At 40.3% G+C, this 19,254-nt stretch overlaps 1 protein-coding gene across 2 annotated transcripts in view; it reads left to right on the top strand.

Annotated features, from left to right (window-relative positions):
- Window positions 1–18,844, top strand: part of LOC140420959 (fibronectin type-III domain-containing protein 3A-like) — a 174,342-nt gene extending 155,498 nt beyond the window's left edge. For both annotated transcript variants that reach the window (XM_072505159.1, XM_072505160.1), the window contains 7 exons: window positions 3,887–4,000; window positions 7,775–7,924; window positions 8,081–8,364; window positions 8,479–8,691; window positions 9,376–9,542; window positions 10,825–10,946; window positions 16,343–18,844. In XM_072505159.1, the coding sequence (XP_072361260.1) occupies window positions 3,887–4,000; window positions 7,775–7,924; window positions 8,081–8,364; window positions 8,479–8,691; window positions 9,376–9,542; window positions 10,825–10,946; window positions 16,343–16,660 (1,368 nt within the window). In that variant the 3' untranslated portion in view covers window positions 16,661–18,844. The remainder of the gene's footprint in view (window positions 1–3,886; window positions 4,001–7,774; window positions 7,925–8,080; window positions 8,365–8,478; window positions 8,692–9,375; window positions 9,543–10,824; window positions 10,947–16,342) is intronic.
- Window positions 18,845–19,254: the final 410 nt, after the last annotated feature.

Raw genomic sequence — 19,254 nt, forward strand, 5'->3', positions numbered from 1 at the left:
TACGCCAAGCTTACCTGTAGTGGGAGTGGATCTATTGTTTGGAAGGACTTGTTGGGGTTATGTTTCCAGGAGGTTAAATATAATCCATTGAGCCAGGAGAAATAGAAGGAAACCAGAAAAATCCTGTTCAGCTGCAGAAAGCAGAAGAGCCAGTAAGGGCTAGGGAAATAAAAAAGATTTGCAGAGGACTTTTTAAAGAGGTCAGGGGAGAGCCTTCTGAGTAGCGTCAGGATGGAACCCATAAAGTTCAGAGACCAAAACCAGGCTGGTAGAGTTGAGTAGCCAAAGCAGGACCCATGGGAGTTAAAAAGATCAAAGGGGCTGAACTAGAGGTCTGATTAGCAGATGTGTAACTTCCCAATTTAAATGGGGCAGAAGAAGCTCCCAAACCAAAAGTTAAGCAGTCAAAAAGCCACAGGACAGTGCACCAGACGCTGACCAGCTATCTGTTGGTATTAGTGCCCCAAAGAACACTGCGCGGATTGGGGATTAAACTATCACCATGGTAACAGAAATTCGGGCGCCACTGCACCTCAAGACGAGCCACACCAAAAAAATCTATCACAATCTAACAGCAATACACACCACACCATCGCCCTAGAAATTTGAATCATCGGTGGACCAGAATCTAAATTGGGTTGTGCAAGCAGCCATGAAAGAACTTTACAGGCAGACCAAAAAAGTAATCAGATTAATTTACATATTATAACTTCAAAATGGAAAGCGAGTGAAACCTGACTCCTCTCGAGGAGCCAGCATGAATTCAGAACTTTCTCTAACAACATTGAGAATCATATGCCAAGTAAGTCACCATTCCTCAAACCTCGTATACTGATATGAATAATGATTCACAGATAAAATGTAGTTAGGATTTGTAAGACCATAAGAACTAGGAGCGTGAGTAGGCCATCTGACCTCTCAAGCCTGCTCCGCCATTCAGTAAGATCATGGCTGATCTTTTTATGGACTCAGCTCCACTTACCCTCCCGTTCTTCATAACCCTTATTTCCTTTACTGTTCAAAAATCTATCTATCTTTGCCTTAAAAACATCCGACGAGGTAGCCTCAACTGCTTCACTGGGCAAGGAATCCCACAGATTCACAACCCTTTGGGTGAAGATGTTCCACCTCAACTCAGTCCTGAATCTGCTCTCCCTTATTTTGAGGCTATGCTGCCTAGCCCTAGTTTCACCCGCCAGTGGAAACAACCTCCCTGCTTCTGTCTTAACTATTCTCTTCATAATTTTATATGTTTCTATCAGATTCCCCCTCATTCTTCTAAATTCCAGTGAGTATAGCCCCAGTCTACTCAGTCTCTCCTCATAAGCCAATCCTCTCAACTCTGGCATCAACCTAGTGAATCTCCTCTGTATCTCCTCCAGTGCCAGTACATCCTTTCTCCAGTAAGGATACCAAAACTGTACACCGTATTCTGGATGTGGCCTCACCAGAACCCTATTCAGTTGCAGCATAACCTCCCTGTTTTTGAACTTCTACCCTCTAGCAATGAAGGACAAAATTCCATTTGCCTTCTTAATTACCTGCTGCACCTGCAAAACAACTTTTTGTGATTCATGCACAAGGACACTCTGGTCCCTCTGCACAGCAGCATGCTGCAATTTTTTACCATTTGAGTGACAGTCCATTTTGCTGTTATTCCTACCAAAATGGATGATCTCACATTTACCAACATTGTGCCCCATCTGCCAGACCCTTGCCCACTCACTTAAACTATCTATATCCCTCTGCAGACTTTGTGCCCTCTGCATACTTTGCCACTCATCTTTCTGTTCATTAACAAATCCTCTATCCATGCTAATAAATTACCCATAATGCCGAGCACCCTTATCTTATGCAACAGCCTTTTGAATGCATTCTGGAAAGCCAGATACACCACATCCACTGGTTCCCCTTTATTCACCGCACTTGTAATGACCTTGGGTGTCCCTTTAAGAAATGTTTTGTCCTCTCAAACGGCTTCAGTGATGTCATTGTGTAGGTGGAATTGGGCTGTGTCTCGGGGTTTTTAGTTTTGGTTTTTGAGCTGGGAGCTGGCTGTGGCTGTGCGTTTTACTTTTGTTTACACATTTGAAAGCTGTATTCAGTCAGAGAAGTCCGTCTTGTCTCTCTCTCTCTGCCTGTTAAAAGGTGTCCAGATCACTTGATAACTTAAAAGTGATAACTGTTTTCTGTAACGAATTCAAACTTACTGTTTTGGGTTTATGGGATGTTGTTATTAAGTTGAAACAGCTAAGGGAAATTTATTAAGGGTTATACAGAGAATACTGTAGCTGTGGGGGTATTTATGGTTGTAGTTGATAAAAATGCTTACTCTGTGTGTTTAGAAAAATGTTAACTGAATTTGTAGAATAAACTTTGTTTTTGATTAAAAGTGCTCAAGGCTGAATAACACCTGAAAGATAGGCCCTTGTGCTCCCTGTAACCAAAATTAATAAACAGGTGTAGGTCAGGTGAACGCCATGTTAGAATTTGGAGTTTTCTAAACCCTGGCACATAACGGGGGAAGCGATGGAGAAACTGTAGTCATCCAGATTATGTGTCCAATTGTGTATGAAACAGTGAATGTGTACATTTTTCTTTTGCTTGACAAGGAAGCCATGTTAAAAGAAATCACCACAGATTCCATTTTATTTTGTGCGGTGGTGGCATGTGTGATCTAGTACATTATGAACTTTCAGACTATAAAATAGTGAGCAAAAACTCTTGTTAAAATGGCCATGCAAACCATGTTAGTCTTGAAAGTATCAGCTCTAGACAGTCCTGAAAGACGAGTAAATTTCTAATTAAATATGGACATTCTCAGTCATCCGAGAATTTACATTCTTAAAAGGATGTGATTATAATGCCAGCCAACTCATTTTTCTCATTCATCATGAAAAAAAGACAGATCGAAACTCAATGGGTGTTAAACAATTTGACTGGTCCCCATCGACCTCCCATTATTTTATGAAGGACCCTCATACGAACTCAGACTGGGTATAGTTCAAGTGACAAGCACAAGATGTTTATTGATCTCTCCACCCAGCTTCTTTGGGAAGAGACTTTGGACTCATCAGGTCACAAGGGTAAGTTAGCCATGTTCGTTGCCTGTTTTCAAAACAGCAAGATTGAGCTCTGCAGAGACAGAGAAACCTCCAGAAAAACATTGAACCAGTTGCAATCAACGAAGCAGCCAAGGTAATAAACAGCAATACCTTGAAATTGGGAGAAGGCTCTCCCCAACCTGTTCCAATTTCAAAGCTCACCCGAGAACCAAACTCCTGGAAATTTAACTGCAAGAAGCTTTGCTGCCAACTGAGAAATGTCTGCTTACAAGATCTTTATTTCGGCTAAAACCTATCTAAGAAGATACAGACCAGACATGAAAGAGACACCGAGACAATTATGCATTATCATCATATTGTTCATCTAATTGTTACGAGTCTTAATAGTTGCGAGTGATAGTGTGTGCTTGAGACTTCACATTTTTGAACCTCCAGGGCAAGTGTGGGATAAGTAACCACTATTTTAAAACCTAAAGCTCGCTGTTGGGAATTCTCAAGTTGGAACAATCACTCTTGAGGGTAAAAATGCACACTCCTCACATACAGAAGCACGTTCATCACAGACCTTCAGAAAGCACAACTTCTGTTTGTGACAATTGTAATATGATCATGGTATCTCTAAATGTACATTGAATGTGCACAGCCAAGTTGTATGTTTCCATTCAGGTTTAATATTTGAAATCTTTAGGAGGGTTTATCAAATCCCATGTTCCTATTAGGCAGTTTCAGCAATTATAGAATTGAGATTATAAATCTATGATAGTTAATGTTGACTTGAATTAATCGATTTTAAACTTCACGCAATTTGCTTCCTTCTATAGTATGGTCCCCGTTCCGAGAAGACGGATATTTCTACAGTGGCTGCACCCCCTGACCAATGCAACACACCCATAGCCACATGCAAAGCAGCCACATGCGTTCAAGTGAGTTGGGAGGTAAGCTTTTTTCAATACTTAAATTATTGAATTTAGCAATGTTAAATAATAAAACTGTCGAAGAGAATCTATATATTACACATTATTAGTTGGGAGTATATCGGATATTCCACTGTGATGGAACATATTCCAACAGGGTTATATTATGATCATAAGTAAGATATTTTTATTTATCTTGGCACTCAATGCCTGCCAAAACTGCCCCCTCTGCAGGTTGTACTATGAATTATATTGTACAGAGAGACTGATTACTGCCAACATACAAATCTGATCACAACTGCCCACTTCCAAATCCTTTTATCTATCCAAGTGGAGGGTTGAAAGTCTTTTGTGTTCTGCTATATTAGATCTCACTTATTATCCTTTCTGAAATTGAACGAACCCTTGTTCTCTCTCTAGTTTTTTTTTTGTTCTGCTTTTACTAACCGAGACCATTAACCTGCACAAATGTTGTGTTAGGGGTGTTCTCACAGCTATCCAGCTGCTGAATAGTTTGTTACCCTCGAGTGACCAGACAACAGTTCTCGTTTAAGATCTTTATTCAAGCGATAGAATGGGATCCTGTTTGTCAACACGTGGCCCAAAAGTTCTCTGAACAAAGGGATACATTAATAATTATACATTTAGTTTATTTTACAAACAATGTGCATACACCAATCAAAATTGTACACTTATTCGAAGATAATCAACATCCCCAATCACAACTAATAGTCGTGATTACTTTATTAGTTTCCGACAGTGGTATTTAATCAATTACAAAAACTCTACTTGTCTAATTACAATATCCAATAGTTAACATGGCTATATTATCAGCAAACACATAGAATCCTTACAGTGCACAAGGAGGCCATTTGACTCATCGAGTCTGCACCAACTCTTTGAAAGAGCACCCTACCTGGATACATGCCCCCACCCTATCCCTGTAACCCAGTAACCTTTTTGGACACTAAGGGACAATTTAGCATAGCCAATCCACCTAACCTGTACATCTTTGGACTGTGGGAGGAAATCGGAGCACCTGGGGGAAACCCATGCAGACACAGGGAGAACATACAAACTCCACACAGACATTGACCCAAGGTTAGATTTGTGGTGATTTCTGGAGACGTTGTAAGTTTGTGTTCCTTTCTTGTCCATTGTTTTCCCCACTATAAACTTGAGTCCTAACAGCTTCCCAGGAACTTGCTGCAAAATGATTTTTAACCCCTTCACTATCTTTTGGAAAATTGTCTTGGGATATTTCTTGGGATGGGGTTAGAGATGAAGAGTTATAGTTCCAATTTTAAAAATTCTCATTGGTGATCAGTGACAAAACTTTTTTAAAAATCATAATAGTCACAGTGCTCAAGTATAAAAAAGATTTCACCTGGTGACTTTAACCTGCAAATTAGTTTCAGGATGTTATTTAATACTGTCGCGACAACATGCTTTATGCCAAATTACTGAAGAACCAAACTGAACTTTTCGAAACAGACTTTTTAAAACAGGCTAAAAGTGTGATTTGATCTCGCAGCAAAAGATAGCTGCGCACTTTGCATTACTGTACTCTCCACAATGCCACACACTGAGATAGTCTGAATATGGCATCAAGGAAATCACCTGGGATATTCAACAGGGCTTCCCAGATATTAACTCATCAGGGTACAATGGAAATATACTGTCACTTGAACAATGGGACACTGGCTGAGAGACTGGATTCCCAGATATGAATTGATAAGGCTGAATATACTAGTCACAACAATGTTTGAATCACTGGGTGATGGTCTTTTGTCAGGCCTGCCCTCCGTATACTTTAACTTATGTTTTCTCCGCAGTTGGGAGAAGGACATTTTTTGTTGTTCTAACAGTCGTGTGTATGTCTAATCGTTGCGAGTGATAATGGATGTGATTGAGACATCACGTTTTTAAACCTCCGGGGAAGTGTGGGATAAGAAACACCCCTTATTTTAAAAGAAGGCAGGCAGCTGGGACACTGAGCGAAAGCTCGGTTGGATCCTCATCATGTGCCAGGCTCAGCCTGATACAATTCAAGGTGTGCTCATCCAGGCACACATGACGGTGACCCGGATGAGCAGGTGTGTGAGATGTGCGGGAGGGCCCGCAAATCATGTCCACATGTTTTGGGCATGTCCGATGCTTAAGGGATTCTGCCAGGGATTTGCGGATGTCATGTCCACGGTTCTAAAAAGGTGGTGGTGCCAGGTCCAGAGGTGGCGATTTTTGGAGTGTCGGAAGACCCGGGAGCCAGGGGGCGAGAGAGGCTGACGTTTTGGCCTTTAACTCCTTGGTAGGCCAGAGACCGATCTTATTTGTGTGAAGGGACTTGAAGCCCCCAAGATCAGGGGTATGGGTTAGCGACATGGCTGGGTTCCTCAGGTTTGAGAAAATTAAGTTCGCCCTGAGAGGATCAATGTTAGGGTTCGTTCGGAGGTGGCAGCCGTTTATCGACTTCTTTGGGGAAAACTAAACTGTTATCAGATTCAATAAGTGGGGGGGTTAGGAAATAAGGTGGGGGGGGTGGGGAGGTAGGGGGAGTTGGACTATTTTTTTGTCCAGCTTAGGCGGGAACAGTGGGAGATGGAGGGGTATGTTACGCACTGAATTATGTTTACATTTGTATTTGCATCTTTTGTTGTTATAAAAACCATAAATGCCTTAAGAAAATGTTTGTTTAAAAAAAAAAAAAGAAAGCTCGATTGGAGTCCCTCCTTCCTCCCTCTCTCCACAACTCACCTGGCAAGCTTCAAATCTTATTTGCTAACGGTGACCATCCAGAGAGTCCCTGCTGCAGGTAGAGTTCTTAAAACCAAATTCAACCCACCCTACTGTCTTCAGGAGAACTGCTATATCCACAATCTACATCTTTAAATCGGAAGCATTGAGACCACTGAAGGAAAATCGCAAGACCACCAAATTCAGCCTCACACCAGCCGAGTCACCAAACTAAACCTCTTTCTCTGGTTCTGTAAACTGACAAATCTTCCACACTCCGACATCTACTGGGGGTGGGGGAAGATGAAAGTTGGAGCGCGGTATATATTATTTTACATGGATCGGTTTATGTATGATAACTTCTTTCTTTGTTAAGCTCAAAGAAAACCTGCCCAATTAGTTATTTTATGATCTCAGCGTATATATTATTTTACATGGATCTGTTTATGTATAATAACTTCTTTCTTTGTTAAGCTCAAAGAAAACCTGTCCAATTTGTTGTTTTATGATCACAGTGTGTAACTAGTTAAGCAATCACTGACTTTTAATAGCAAAACCTATTGCGGTCAAACAAAAGGGAAAAAAAGTGAACCATTCAGTCACTCCTCACCTAATTATAACAGTACTCTTGGACTATCTTCAATGTGTCTGAATCAAGCCAACCAAATCCATTATGTATGATGCATTGGGATTTTCTTGCCAGAAAGATAATGCATGTTAACGATGCACATTGCTACTGATGTGAAAATTGGTCAGCAAACTCAGGGGGTTAAAAATAGAGTCGATGAATTGTAAATCTGCAGAGCTTCTTGGTTTATTTATGACACTGATTTTTGGATTCACACATACTTTCATCCCTATATTTTCAAGAATTTGCTGGATTTGCACAGAGTAGTGTCTGCCTTTGGTCATTTAAACTTCTCATGGGTACTGGGTGGTTTGAAAAGTTGCAAATTCGACTTGAAGAGTAATTTTAATAAACAACTGTTTCATGATAACATTTAAAATTGCTTTGTAGAGTAACATTATTCTGAGCTGCTGTTTGTTTTTCTCTCTCCTCAGTGCCCTTTATCTAATGGTTCTGAAGTCACGGAGTTCAGACTAGAATTTGGAGGCATGGAAGGTTGCATGCAAGTTATTTACTGTGGTCCTGCTCTTAGTTATGAAGTGAAAGCCTTGATACCAGCGACAGCATACTACTGCAGGGTTCAGGTATCAAAGATATCTTCAGCCATTTTTTTGTAGGAATTACAAGAGTGGACTGCCTTTCTGGTTTTGCATTTATGTGGCTGCCACTTCACCTGTTCTTGTATTCCATTATCACATTGTTGAAATGAGTGATGTGCAATTGTTTCTTACCCCATTCAGGCTGTGAATGCTGCAGGTCCTGGGTACTACAGCGATACTGCCATATGTATGACATCAGCCTCAGTGCCAGCTGCAGTGAATGTACTGCAGGTCATTGATGAAGATCAGCTTGAAATTATTCTTCCTTCACCATCAACGTGCCTTGCTATTCAGTGGGAGGAACCTTGCTGCCATGGATCTGAAGTAATTGGTTACAACATAGAATATGGAGATAAACAGATTGCAGCAGTCGGTAAAGTTACAAGTGCCATCATTGAGGATCTGCAACCAGATACATCATACAGGTACTTGGTTAGGCTGGGTTAAACGTACTTTCCAGTACATTCTGTGAGCAAATATAAAATTGAAAGTAATTTTGAAACGACAATCAGTTGTTTGATGTGCCTTTGTATTTTTAGGATACGAGTACAGGCCTTCAACAGTATTGGAGCAGGCCCTTTCAGTCATTCCATTAAAGCCAAAACAAAACCACTACCTCCTGAGCCGCCTCACCTAGAGTGTGCAGTTTTCAGCTACCAGAGCCTTAAGCTTAAGTGGGGGGATGGGCACAGCAAAGCTTTAACCACGGGTTCTACGCAATACACCTTGCAGATGGAGGACAAATTTGGACGGTGAGTCTTGCTTCACTCAAACCCTATTTTTATTTAATATAGCAAGTATAGAAAAATTGTTCCATGTGTTGAACATCAAGCCATCATTTCTATTTATTCCAGTTTTCTAGATTGTGGTTGAAACACAGTATTTTGCAATAATCTAGTTATAGCGACGCCAGGATTTAAATTAACTTTTATCAACAGAGTCAAGAGGTCTGCCGACGCTAACAGGCCTGCAACTGAAAGCATTCATGTAAAGTGGACGGGAATCAGTACTGATATCTGGAGCCAAACAACCTACTTCATGCTGTTACTGACAATACATAGAATCCTGCTTTACCAGCCGAAGCCCCACTCATTCTGATCATTTATTGGTTCGCCATATTGTGATAATGTCACCACTGGTCTCTATTGAGATTCCTGGAGCAAACTACAATATATTGATCTGAGTGATTTATGAATAACGCTTTTATTTATGGAGCAATGTATTTCATATGCTTGAGGTTTGTCCATTCCTAAGGATACATGTATTCCCACTGTGTTTACTCGTATGGCCTCCCCATTGGTGTGTAGCATTTTTGTTGCTACTTTGTTGCATGCATAGCTAGTTTTTTTCAAATTTGGTGGTGATAAAGTGATGCAATGCTTCAGACTGGCTTTTACAACTGCTTAAATATAATTTACAATTTGCATATTTTTCAGGTTTGTTTCTATCTATAATGGGCCTTGTCATACATATAAAGTACAGAGACTGAATGAGTCCTCCGTTTACAACTTTCAAATTCAAGCATACAATGATGCTGGGGAAGGGCCATTTTCTGAAGTTTACACTTTCACCACAACCAAATCTCCTCCTCCTCCACTTAAAGGTAGATATCTGTGAAGAGCCTATTTTATCGAATAGATGCTAAATTTTACAACACAAATTCAGACAATATGAAATGTTTGTGGTTTCTTTGTGAGACAGTAGCAACCCCTTTAGTTCATTTAATGCCTACGTTTCATTCACATGGTATTCTAGCACCCTGGAATGAAACAGGACATTGAATCATAATCATGATGTTTTCAATGTGTTTAGAAAGGCTTTCCTGTAAGATTACTTTTGAAAGTTCGTCACGATGAATTGTTGTTTAATTTTAGGCCATTATGGTGTAATTGAAGACAATGAGGGAAAGCAAAAAAAAATCTAATGGCTTCTCCCTCTGGGGCAAAATAGCATGAACTAATGGCGGACTGAAGTTTTACAGAGGAAATTACCATTGTGTGGTCTGATGTAATAGTTGTGTACTATGTCAGTCGTGAAAAAGCTTGATGTACTCTTACTAAATTTTCTCAGATGTGTTTGTGTTGCCCCAAATCGTACGTGAAACTAATAGACCAAGAGACAAAAAGGCTACATTCTTCCTTTGCCTGCAAACAGCGAATGAGAATTTCTGTACATCACTCAGTTTATCACGAATTAAACACTTAGTTGTGTTTTGTAAAAGCAGTAATTATATCTGTGAATGTAACCGGCGAATGCTGTGTTGAATTCAAGATACTTTTATTATACTGCATTATCATAAAGTTGTATTAGATGAAGAATTGGTATTATAATGGTGTTGTGTACCCACCTTAAGTGTTCAGAAGGCATTTACCAGTTGGTGTGATGAATTCTCATTGAAGTTCGAACAAAGGCTCTCTGGTGAAATAGTTTTCTTATTCTTTCTTCAGTTATCCTCTGTATACTAATGGTATAGCCTAATTTGGAATCATCATGGAAGGACTTAAAATGCAGCAACTGTCCAGAAAAATATATGATTTCCCCATGTCCATATCTCACAAATGCACAATTCTTCTCCCTTGTTGATTTGAATTAATCTTCTAATAAGCACAATAAGTTGCATGAATTGAAATAATGAGTACGATCTAGTCAAATTAACCTTGGGCTATAGAATTCAAATTAATATATCGACGACGAAAGTGGCATTGACGATGCCTTGGACATTGTGGGAATTAGAACTGGGGAAATAAATGCTCACAGCTGACTGTTTTCTTTGCTATGGGTTTGCATTTATAAGTGAGTGAGTGCCAACAGAAGGCTTTGTTGACTTTTGGATTTTCTGCGTTGCCGACCATTTAGTTTTATGTTTCTTTTTAAATCCTTTTTAGCTCCCAGAGTCCAAATTGTGGAAGAAAACACTTGTGAAATCACGTGGGAAGCACTACAGCCAATGAAAGGGGATGCAATTGTTTACACACTTCAGATTATTGTTGGGAGAGATACTGAGCAGGTAACATTACATTTTCCTAAAGAAGTCTTAAATTTACCAACATGTCTTACAAAGTAGAATACTTAATGCTTGTTACTTTTTTCCTGTCACCGTTGAGGTGGGGCTCGGTTAGCTTGGATGGCTAGTGCGAGATGTGGAGCAATGCCAATGGCAGGGGTTCAATTCCAGCTGTGGCTATTCATGAAGGCCCTGCCTTCTCAACCTTACCCCTCGCCTGAGGTGTAGTGACCCTCAGGTTAAATCACCACCAGTCAGTTCTAAAAGGGAGTGCAGGAATTGGAATAAAATTTCTGATTTTTTTTTTAAACTCTTCAAGTCATTGGTTTTGCTGACGATCAAGAAATTAATCTGCCAATATTTAACCTAATGTTGAAAACAAATTAGCAGCATATTTAAATAACCAGCTTGCCAAAAATGGAATAAGTAAATATGAATATTTGTATAACTTACTCGCTGGCTAAATGGCTTCCTTTAAAAAAATATATATATTTTTATTCTCCTTTTTCACATTTTCTCCCAAATTTACACCCACCAACAATAAACAATAATCAGTAACAAATATGTCAATCCCCATATCAATAACAACGATCCCATCCTCTCACCAAACCCCAAACATTAGCCCGCATGTTCACATAAACAAATGACAAAAAGGAATCAGAAATCACCCATAGTCACCATTAACACACAGTTCGCCCCCCCCCCCCCCCCACCCCAACTAATGTTCGATGTTATCCAGTTCTTGAAAGTGCATAATAAATAATGCCCACGAATTGCAGAACCCCTCTATCCTTCCCCCCAGTTCAAACTTAACCTTCTCAAGAGTCAAGAATTCCAACAAGTCCCCCCGCCACGCCAGGGCACAGGGTGGAGAGGCTGCTCTCCAACCCATCAGGATCCGCCTTCGGGCGATCAACGAGGCGAAGGCTACAACATCTGCCTCCGCACCCGTTTCCAACCCTGGCTGGTCTGACACCCCAAATATGGCCTCCCGGGGGCCGGGGGCCAGTTTCACGTGCACCACTTTAGAAATTACCCGTAAAAACCTCCTTCCAGTAATCCTCCACTTTGCTTTGATCCCTTCCAGTGGTGCCTTCTCCTCTTCCAAAATAGCTCCGTAAACAGCCGACACTGCCCCCTTCTCCAGTCCCCCTGTCGTCAGCCCCTCCTCTAGAAATGTGGAGGCCGGCTCTACCGGGAAGCTCTGTATCTCCTTTCTGGCAAAATCTCGAACCTGCACCTATCTAAACATTTCCCCTGCTCCAGCCCATACTTCGCTTTCAGCTCCTTCAATTCTGCAAACCGACCCCTAAGAAGCTAAATCTTTAACCGTCTTAATCCTCTTCTCCTCCCATTTCCGAAAATTTCCATCCCATTTTCCTGGCTCAAATCTGTGGTTCCCCCGAATAGGCATTTCCCTTCAGCCTGCCCCAACCTGAAGTGTTGGCGAAACTGCCTTCAAATTCTCAGTGAAGTTATTATTACCGGACTCCGAGTATTTCCCCAGGGCTATCGGGAGCAGCGCTGTTGCTGGTGCTTTCAATCCCGACCCCCTGCACAAACTCTCCTCCATTCTGACCCACAGGAAATCAACACCTCTTACCCAGCTCCGCACCCTCTCCACATTCGCCGCCCAGTAGTAATACATTAGGTTCGGAAGACCCAAACCCCCTGCCTGCCTTCCCCTCTGTAGCAGCACCTTTCTAACTTTGGCCACCTTCCCTCCCCATATAAACAAAGTAATCATTCCCTCAATCTCTCTGAAAAAAGCCTTTGGCAGGAAAATTGGCAGGCATTGGAAAATGAACCGAAATCGCGGCAACACGTTCATTTTAACCACCTGTACCTGACCCGCCAGTGAGACAGAGGGAGACCATCCCACCTTGCCAGATCAGCTTTCACTCTCCCCACCAAACTAGAAATATTGTACCTGCGGAGCTCCCCACTGCCGGGAAACCTGCACCCCCAGGTACCTAAAGTGAGTCCCTGCCCTATGGAATGGCAGCCCCCACCACCCCCAGCCGAGACACCACAAAATACTCACTCTTGTCTAGGTTTAGTTTGTACCCCGCTCCAGAACTGCCATCAAGTACCCCCATTCTACCCGGTCAAACGCCTTCTCCGTGTCCAATGCCACAACCACCTGTTTCCTTCCTCTCCGCTGGTGCCATAACCACGTTCAATATCCTTCTAACGTTTGAAGAGATGCCTCCCTCTCACGAACCTCGTCTGATCTTCACCTAACACCTTCGGGAGGCACTCCTCCAGCCTACCCGCAGTACCTTCGCCAATACTTTTGAGTCCACGTTCAAAAGTGATATGGCCCACACTCTGTCGGCTCCTTATCTTTTTTTAGCAACAGGGAAATCGATGCCTGCCCCAAAGTTTGTGGCAACACCCCCTTCCCTATTGCCACTTCAAACATCCCCAGCATCAGGGGTTCATCGTATCCTTGAATTTTCTATAATATTCCACCGGAAACCCATCGGCCCTGCCACCTTCCCTGACTGCATCCTCCCAATCGCATTTTTTATCTCCTGATCCACTATCGCTCCTTCTAATGTCGCCCTGTCCCCCTCCCCTAACCTTGGGTACTCCAACCCATCTAGAAATTCCTGCATCTCCCGGTCTCCCCCAGGTGGCTCTGACCTGTACAACCTCTCATAAAATACCTCAAAGACCTTGTTAATCAGCTCCGGAGCCACTTCCTTCTTTAATTGCATGAAATATATAAGCTACGAATGAAGATATAAATAAATTTAGGTCCTACCTACGTGAAAGAAGACCTGGAAATAAAATTTTAAAATTGATATGAACAAACATACAAACTAGGAGTAAGCCTTCCAGTAACACTGGGTTTGGATTTTTGTTGGATGCATAAATGTTTCCCTATTTCCACTTTGCAACTACATGTGAGCAATGAGTTTTTCACAGATGGTAAAATGGCCAGTATGCAGGACAGCTACCCTACCTGTTCTTTTAATACTGCCATGGGATGCATTTCATGCATCTGAACTACTAGAATGCAGAAGAGAAATATGTTACATTTTAATCTTCACCTGATATTGATGCTTCATATGTAATGCCACGAGTTTGGCAAGTTTCAGGTAAAACTCAATATTACCAGTATTCTTGCTCAGCTCTGAGAACTCGGCATCTCCAACATCAAGAAATCTGGGTTTTATAGCAATGGAGCACTAGCTTGGGTATAAGAAATGGAAGCAACGGCAAAGATTAAAAAACAGTCTCGCTGCTGATCATTGCCTGAGGTTTTAGCTTGATCTTGCCAGTGAAGTAATTGCAGCATGGTGTCCCATGAACTTCAGAACAAAATGGATACTATATATTTAAACATTCAAATAATTTTAATGAAGAATCCATCCCTGTTCACTCAATAGTAATAATGAAGTTGTAGACTTACTCGGCACTGTAACACAGTGTTAGCACAGTTGCTTCACAGCTCCAGGGACCCAGGTTCGATTCCCTTCCCGGCTTGGGCGACTGTCTTTGCGGCGTCTGCACGTTCTCCCCGTGCCTGCGTGGGGTTCCTCCGGGTGCTCCAGTTTCCAAAGATGTGCAGGTTAGGTGAATTGGTCATGCTAAATTGCCCTTGGTGTCCAAAAAGTTTGGGTGAGGTTACTGGGTTACGGGGATAGGGTGGAAGTGTGGACTTGGGTAGGGTGCTCTAGCCAAGGGCAGGTGCAGATTTGATGGGCCGAATGGCAGCCTCCTGCACTGTAAATTCAATGATTTTAAATGCGTCTCAAAGCTGATTGGGCTCTACCAGTCATTTGGTGCTCAGTTTGGTCATTATTGCTTTAAGGTTCTTGGCAGGATAATTATTTTAATAAATATACATATTTCAGTGGTCATAATGTTTTCAGACTGGAAATTCTGGTCAGGTACATTACCTGTTTCATTTGCCAAAAGTCTCGATCAGTAATTTACAGTCTTTTTCCTTTGGATTTTATTTTGGCTACCACAGTCTATTTAACTTTCTCTAACATTGGGTTTTGAAGTGTGTAACCTTTGTTTCGATACTCTGTACATTTACAAACATGCTCTATCCAATTCTTTATGATTCTTGCATATGGGAAATACAGCTGAAAGCAATGGACAACAGAAGATATTGCTGTTATAGCATGAATTTTTGGGGAAATAGAATTTTATTTTAAGTGGGGAGAATTTAAATTACAGCAAAGAGCATTTTTGACACAATCTCAGTATGAAAACAAAAACTTTCATAAACCTCCTGCACCACTTAGACTATGGGTTACTGATCAGCATTACAGCACCACTAATTGGGAGGAGTACCAATAGATGCCTAAATTAGTACAGCAGTAGGAATAGCAATGAAATTAAAAATGAAGCAGTAGGCACTGATGAACTAATGACAAAGCAGATTATTTAGTGAATTAATAGACCGGTGAGCATCACAACACATCAAAAACTAAATAGAGAAAAAGGCATAAGCGAATTAATTAATTCATTGAATATTGGGCAACAGTAAATTAGTAAACAAATGGAGCAAAGAACACACCGACACTCATTCAGTCAATAGACAGCGATGGTTAAATAAATAATGGAGAAGCAAGCATCTGTCTAACCCAGTGAGCTATGCCATTGACTGGTATATAAATGTATATATTATATTCATAAACCAAATCTGTTTCTGGCTGATAAAATGCATGCATGGGATTTGTGTGTTAACTTGAGGTTTGGGATGAAGTGGATGTTTATCAATGTCACTGAGTGAAATTGAGTGTGCTGTGGCTATTATTGACTGAATCATGGAAACCTTTTATATCTATCATTTTTCTCTTTTTCTCTCTCTCTCTTTCTCTCTCTCTCTCTCTCCCCCCCCCCCCCCCCCCTCCCCCCCCCAATCATCCCAAAACACTTACTTGAACTGTTTTCACTGTTGGAATGTAGGAAATGCTACAGCAGCTAATTTTCACACAAATCATTAATTAGTTAAATCATTAATTAACTAATGATTAGTTAACGTACTTCTGTGACATTGATCGAGGACTAAATATTGACGAAGGCAGAATGCCAAAAGGATTCTACGATGTTCTGTCCACCTGAACGGGCATTGAGACCTCTGTTTAACATCGCCGCCTTTAGTTCTGCACTGGAGTTCCAGCCTAGATTTTTGTGCTCAGGACCTGGAGTGGAATTTGAATTTATAACCTTCCATCCAACTGAGCCATTGCTGACACACCAAACAAATACATTAATCAAAAGAGTTGTTTAAATATGTTTCAAATATGCGACTAGGGGCTTTTCACAGTAACTTCATTGAAGCCTACTTGTGACAATAAGCGATTATTATTTCATTTTTCATTTCATTTCATAAGAATTAAATTACTTATGTTGTTTTCTGTGTTTAAATCTAGGTATACAAGGGGCCAGCGACTTCATTTCATTTCACAAACTTTCAGACAAACTGTGAATATAGGTTCAAGGTCTGTGCTGGCCGTCAGTATCAAGATGCTGTTGGAATGCAAGAACTCTCTGGACCTTACAGTCCCACTGTGCCATTCTCATCTCAGAGACCAGAATCCGCCTCAAGTAGTTCTGAAACTACCGTAGAGCTCACAAAGGTCAACAAGGAAACACTAACTGATGAGCAGTTTGCTGCCCTGATTGTTGTGGGCTTTGCTGTAGTTTCCATTTTGTTTGCTTTCATTATTCAGTACTTTGTAATTAAGTAGAGATTGGAAAAAAAATTAATGGCTATGTTTGTATCATCTACGATAAATACTTTGGCTTTTTTCTCAGTTTATCGTCCAAATTAAACTGATAGTTGGAAATGACTATGCTGAGAACATACATTTCCATCCTTGCTGCTGACAGAATGTGAGGCAGTGGCAGCAGAATCCTGTGCACATGCAAAGCCACAATTCTCAAAGGGGTCGTCTGAGGCTTCCCAAATCAGCTGCTCTCCAGACAGCTAGGATTGCCTTAGTATTTTAGACCCTCAAGCCAGTGCTATCCAGCCAGTAGAAGTTTAGGCTTTGCAAAAGGAGCCCTTCTGAAAGAGCTGAGAGTGGTGCAGTAGACACAAGCCAATTTTAAACAATAGTAGGGAACACATTGAGATAGCAATGGTTTTTATGATCTAGAGCAGAGCTTTATTAGTGGTCATAACTTCAGATGAGCTATGAACTACTTTAGTGAACGTTTCTAGTGCATATGGTTTCATTACACAAAAAAGAAGCATAACCACTGCTTGTTGCAGGGTAATTAAATGTGTATTCAACATAAGTTTGGGAAAATATAGTTTGTACTGTGCAGTTAGTTTGAAAAAAAAAAAAAAGAGGTCCTGCAAATTGCCTCACCTGTATACTTGGAGGTGACAGTGTTGGACCCCAGATTTGCATTTCTCTTTTTTGTTTTCCTGGCAATCCATGAAGGTAATTCAGTGCTAATGTGCTTGCAGAAAACTGCAACACTTTGTAGCAAAGCACAAATTTTAATAATGTCTCTGATTGTAACAGTGCAATATAAAATTTGCAGTTCGTTATAAATGTTTCACTGTTTGGTTCCAACTGTGCAGTTTCTTTCCCCCCTCCCCCCCCCCCCCCCCCAAGAATACAATATCCAGAAGAAAACAATAAACTAAAATGTAATACGTTTCTTAGTTTTTCCTTTAATAGAAATAGAGGAAAGAGCATAGCCTTTAAAATATGTCCTCTGAGTTATTGTGAATCTCAAAACAAACTTGCAATTTTAGAACATGATTTATCATTTTGCTAAGCATGATTTCCAAAATGCTGCAGAGTACCTAAATGACCACATTATATGCCATCTTATAGAATGTCAGTATTACATTCCACTACTTTAACATCAGAGATGGCGCCATTTTGTTTTTAATGATGTGCTTATGGAAGAAATTAGTTTTTAAAATGTTCACTTTCAACCAGCTCATTTGGTTTGTGAAGAAAGAAAGGACGAGTCATTGTGTTGTGAAGTAGCAATATCTTTTTTTCTCCGAGGAATTTCATTTATTGTGCAATTCTAAAATAATCTCTCCAAATATATATCTTCCATTTTATATTTTATTTATTACATTTAAGAAGTACAGGAAATTTATGTATGAATGTATTATTATACTTGTAGCAAGTCTTAACAGTTTCTCAATGTATTGGAAGTGTTAAGGTTGCCCTGTTACTGGAAAATCTGTTTATCTATTCGGATAACTAAACTGAAGCAAATGTTTTAGTCTTGATAACCCTGTAGAATGGTTACGTGCGTTTCTTTCTGGTGAGCCTGTTTTTTCGTTTCCTGTCTTATCTTTATTTCTAAGATGAATTGTGGCATTCGGTTAAAATTACGATTCCTGATGGAGCTATTTTTTTGGTCTATTTTGCCAAAGGTGATCTGTCGATTTCAATTTTTTCATTAATTGGAATAAGCGACATTGGTGGTGGTTCGCTAGTGGTTGGTTGAAATAATGCCTTTTTGACACCTGGGCAAGCTGTGCTTCAGTAAGTAGTCAAAGAAGCATAAAACTGGCAGATTTCTAGACGAGTATTTTCATAAGAAACTTATGGTGCCTGATTCTGGATGTTGAGAGAACAGTAATCACTGTTCTCAAATTGTATAACTGCTTCAACCATTGGCAGTAAATTAATTACTGCAATTTATTGTACTGGGTACAGTAGTAATTTTATGTTGCATAGTTTTTAATATTAAATATACATTCCAAAACGTACCTTAGGTGGCATTAATGTACTAAATATTATTGCTTTCAACTTTATGTATTGTACTATATGGAATCATTCACAGATTCATGTTAAAACTGCCATTCCAATGTATGACTAAACTGTAACTATCAAATAGATAATATATTTAATAACGGCCAATAAAATGTAAATTAATTACATAAAATTTAAGATTTTGTACATCTGTAACTTATTTCAGACACGGGCAAGTGTTTAGTTCTATATTTCACTTCTGTTATTGCTGCATCCATTTCCTAAAACTAGACTCTGTCCCAGAGATATGCTTAATTTCTTTCTTACAGGAAATTGTATTTTGGATCATAATTGAAATGGCAACTTGGACAATTTACCGGCAGCTTTTAAAAATAAATTCTTTGGAAAAGAATTGCTGTGAAGAAATTGTGAATCACGTCTTAGAGACTGCTTTGATTTGCTTCCTGAATTTGGAGTGAATTCACCATGCCAATACAAATGAGAATTGAGAGACATTTTCCCTAGTGGTTGGGATTCTATGGAGGTTTCTTTTGTGCAAATACTTTGCATAATTGCAGATAATTAAGCCTTGCATATGACATTGCATT

The sequence above is a fragment of the Scyliorhinus torazame genome, chromosome 5 (genome assembly GCF_047496885.1).
Source record: "Scyliorhinus torazame isolate Kashiwa2021f chromosome 5, sScyTor2.1, whole genome shotgun sequence".
Classification (NCBI taxonomy): domain Eukaryota; kingdom Metazoa; phylum Chordata; class Chondrichthyes; order Carcharhiniformes; family Scyliorhinidae; genus Scyliorhinus; species Scyliorhinus torazame.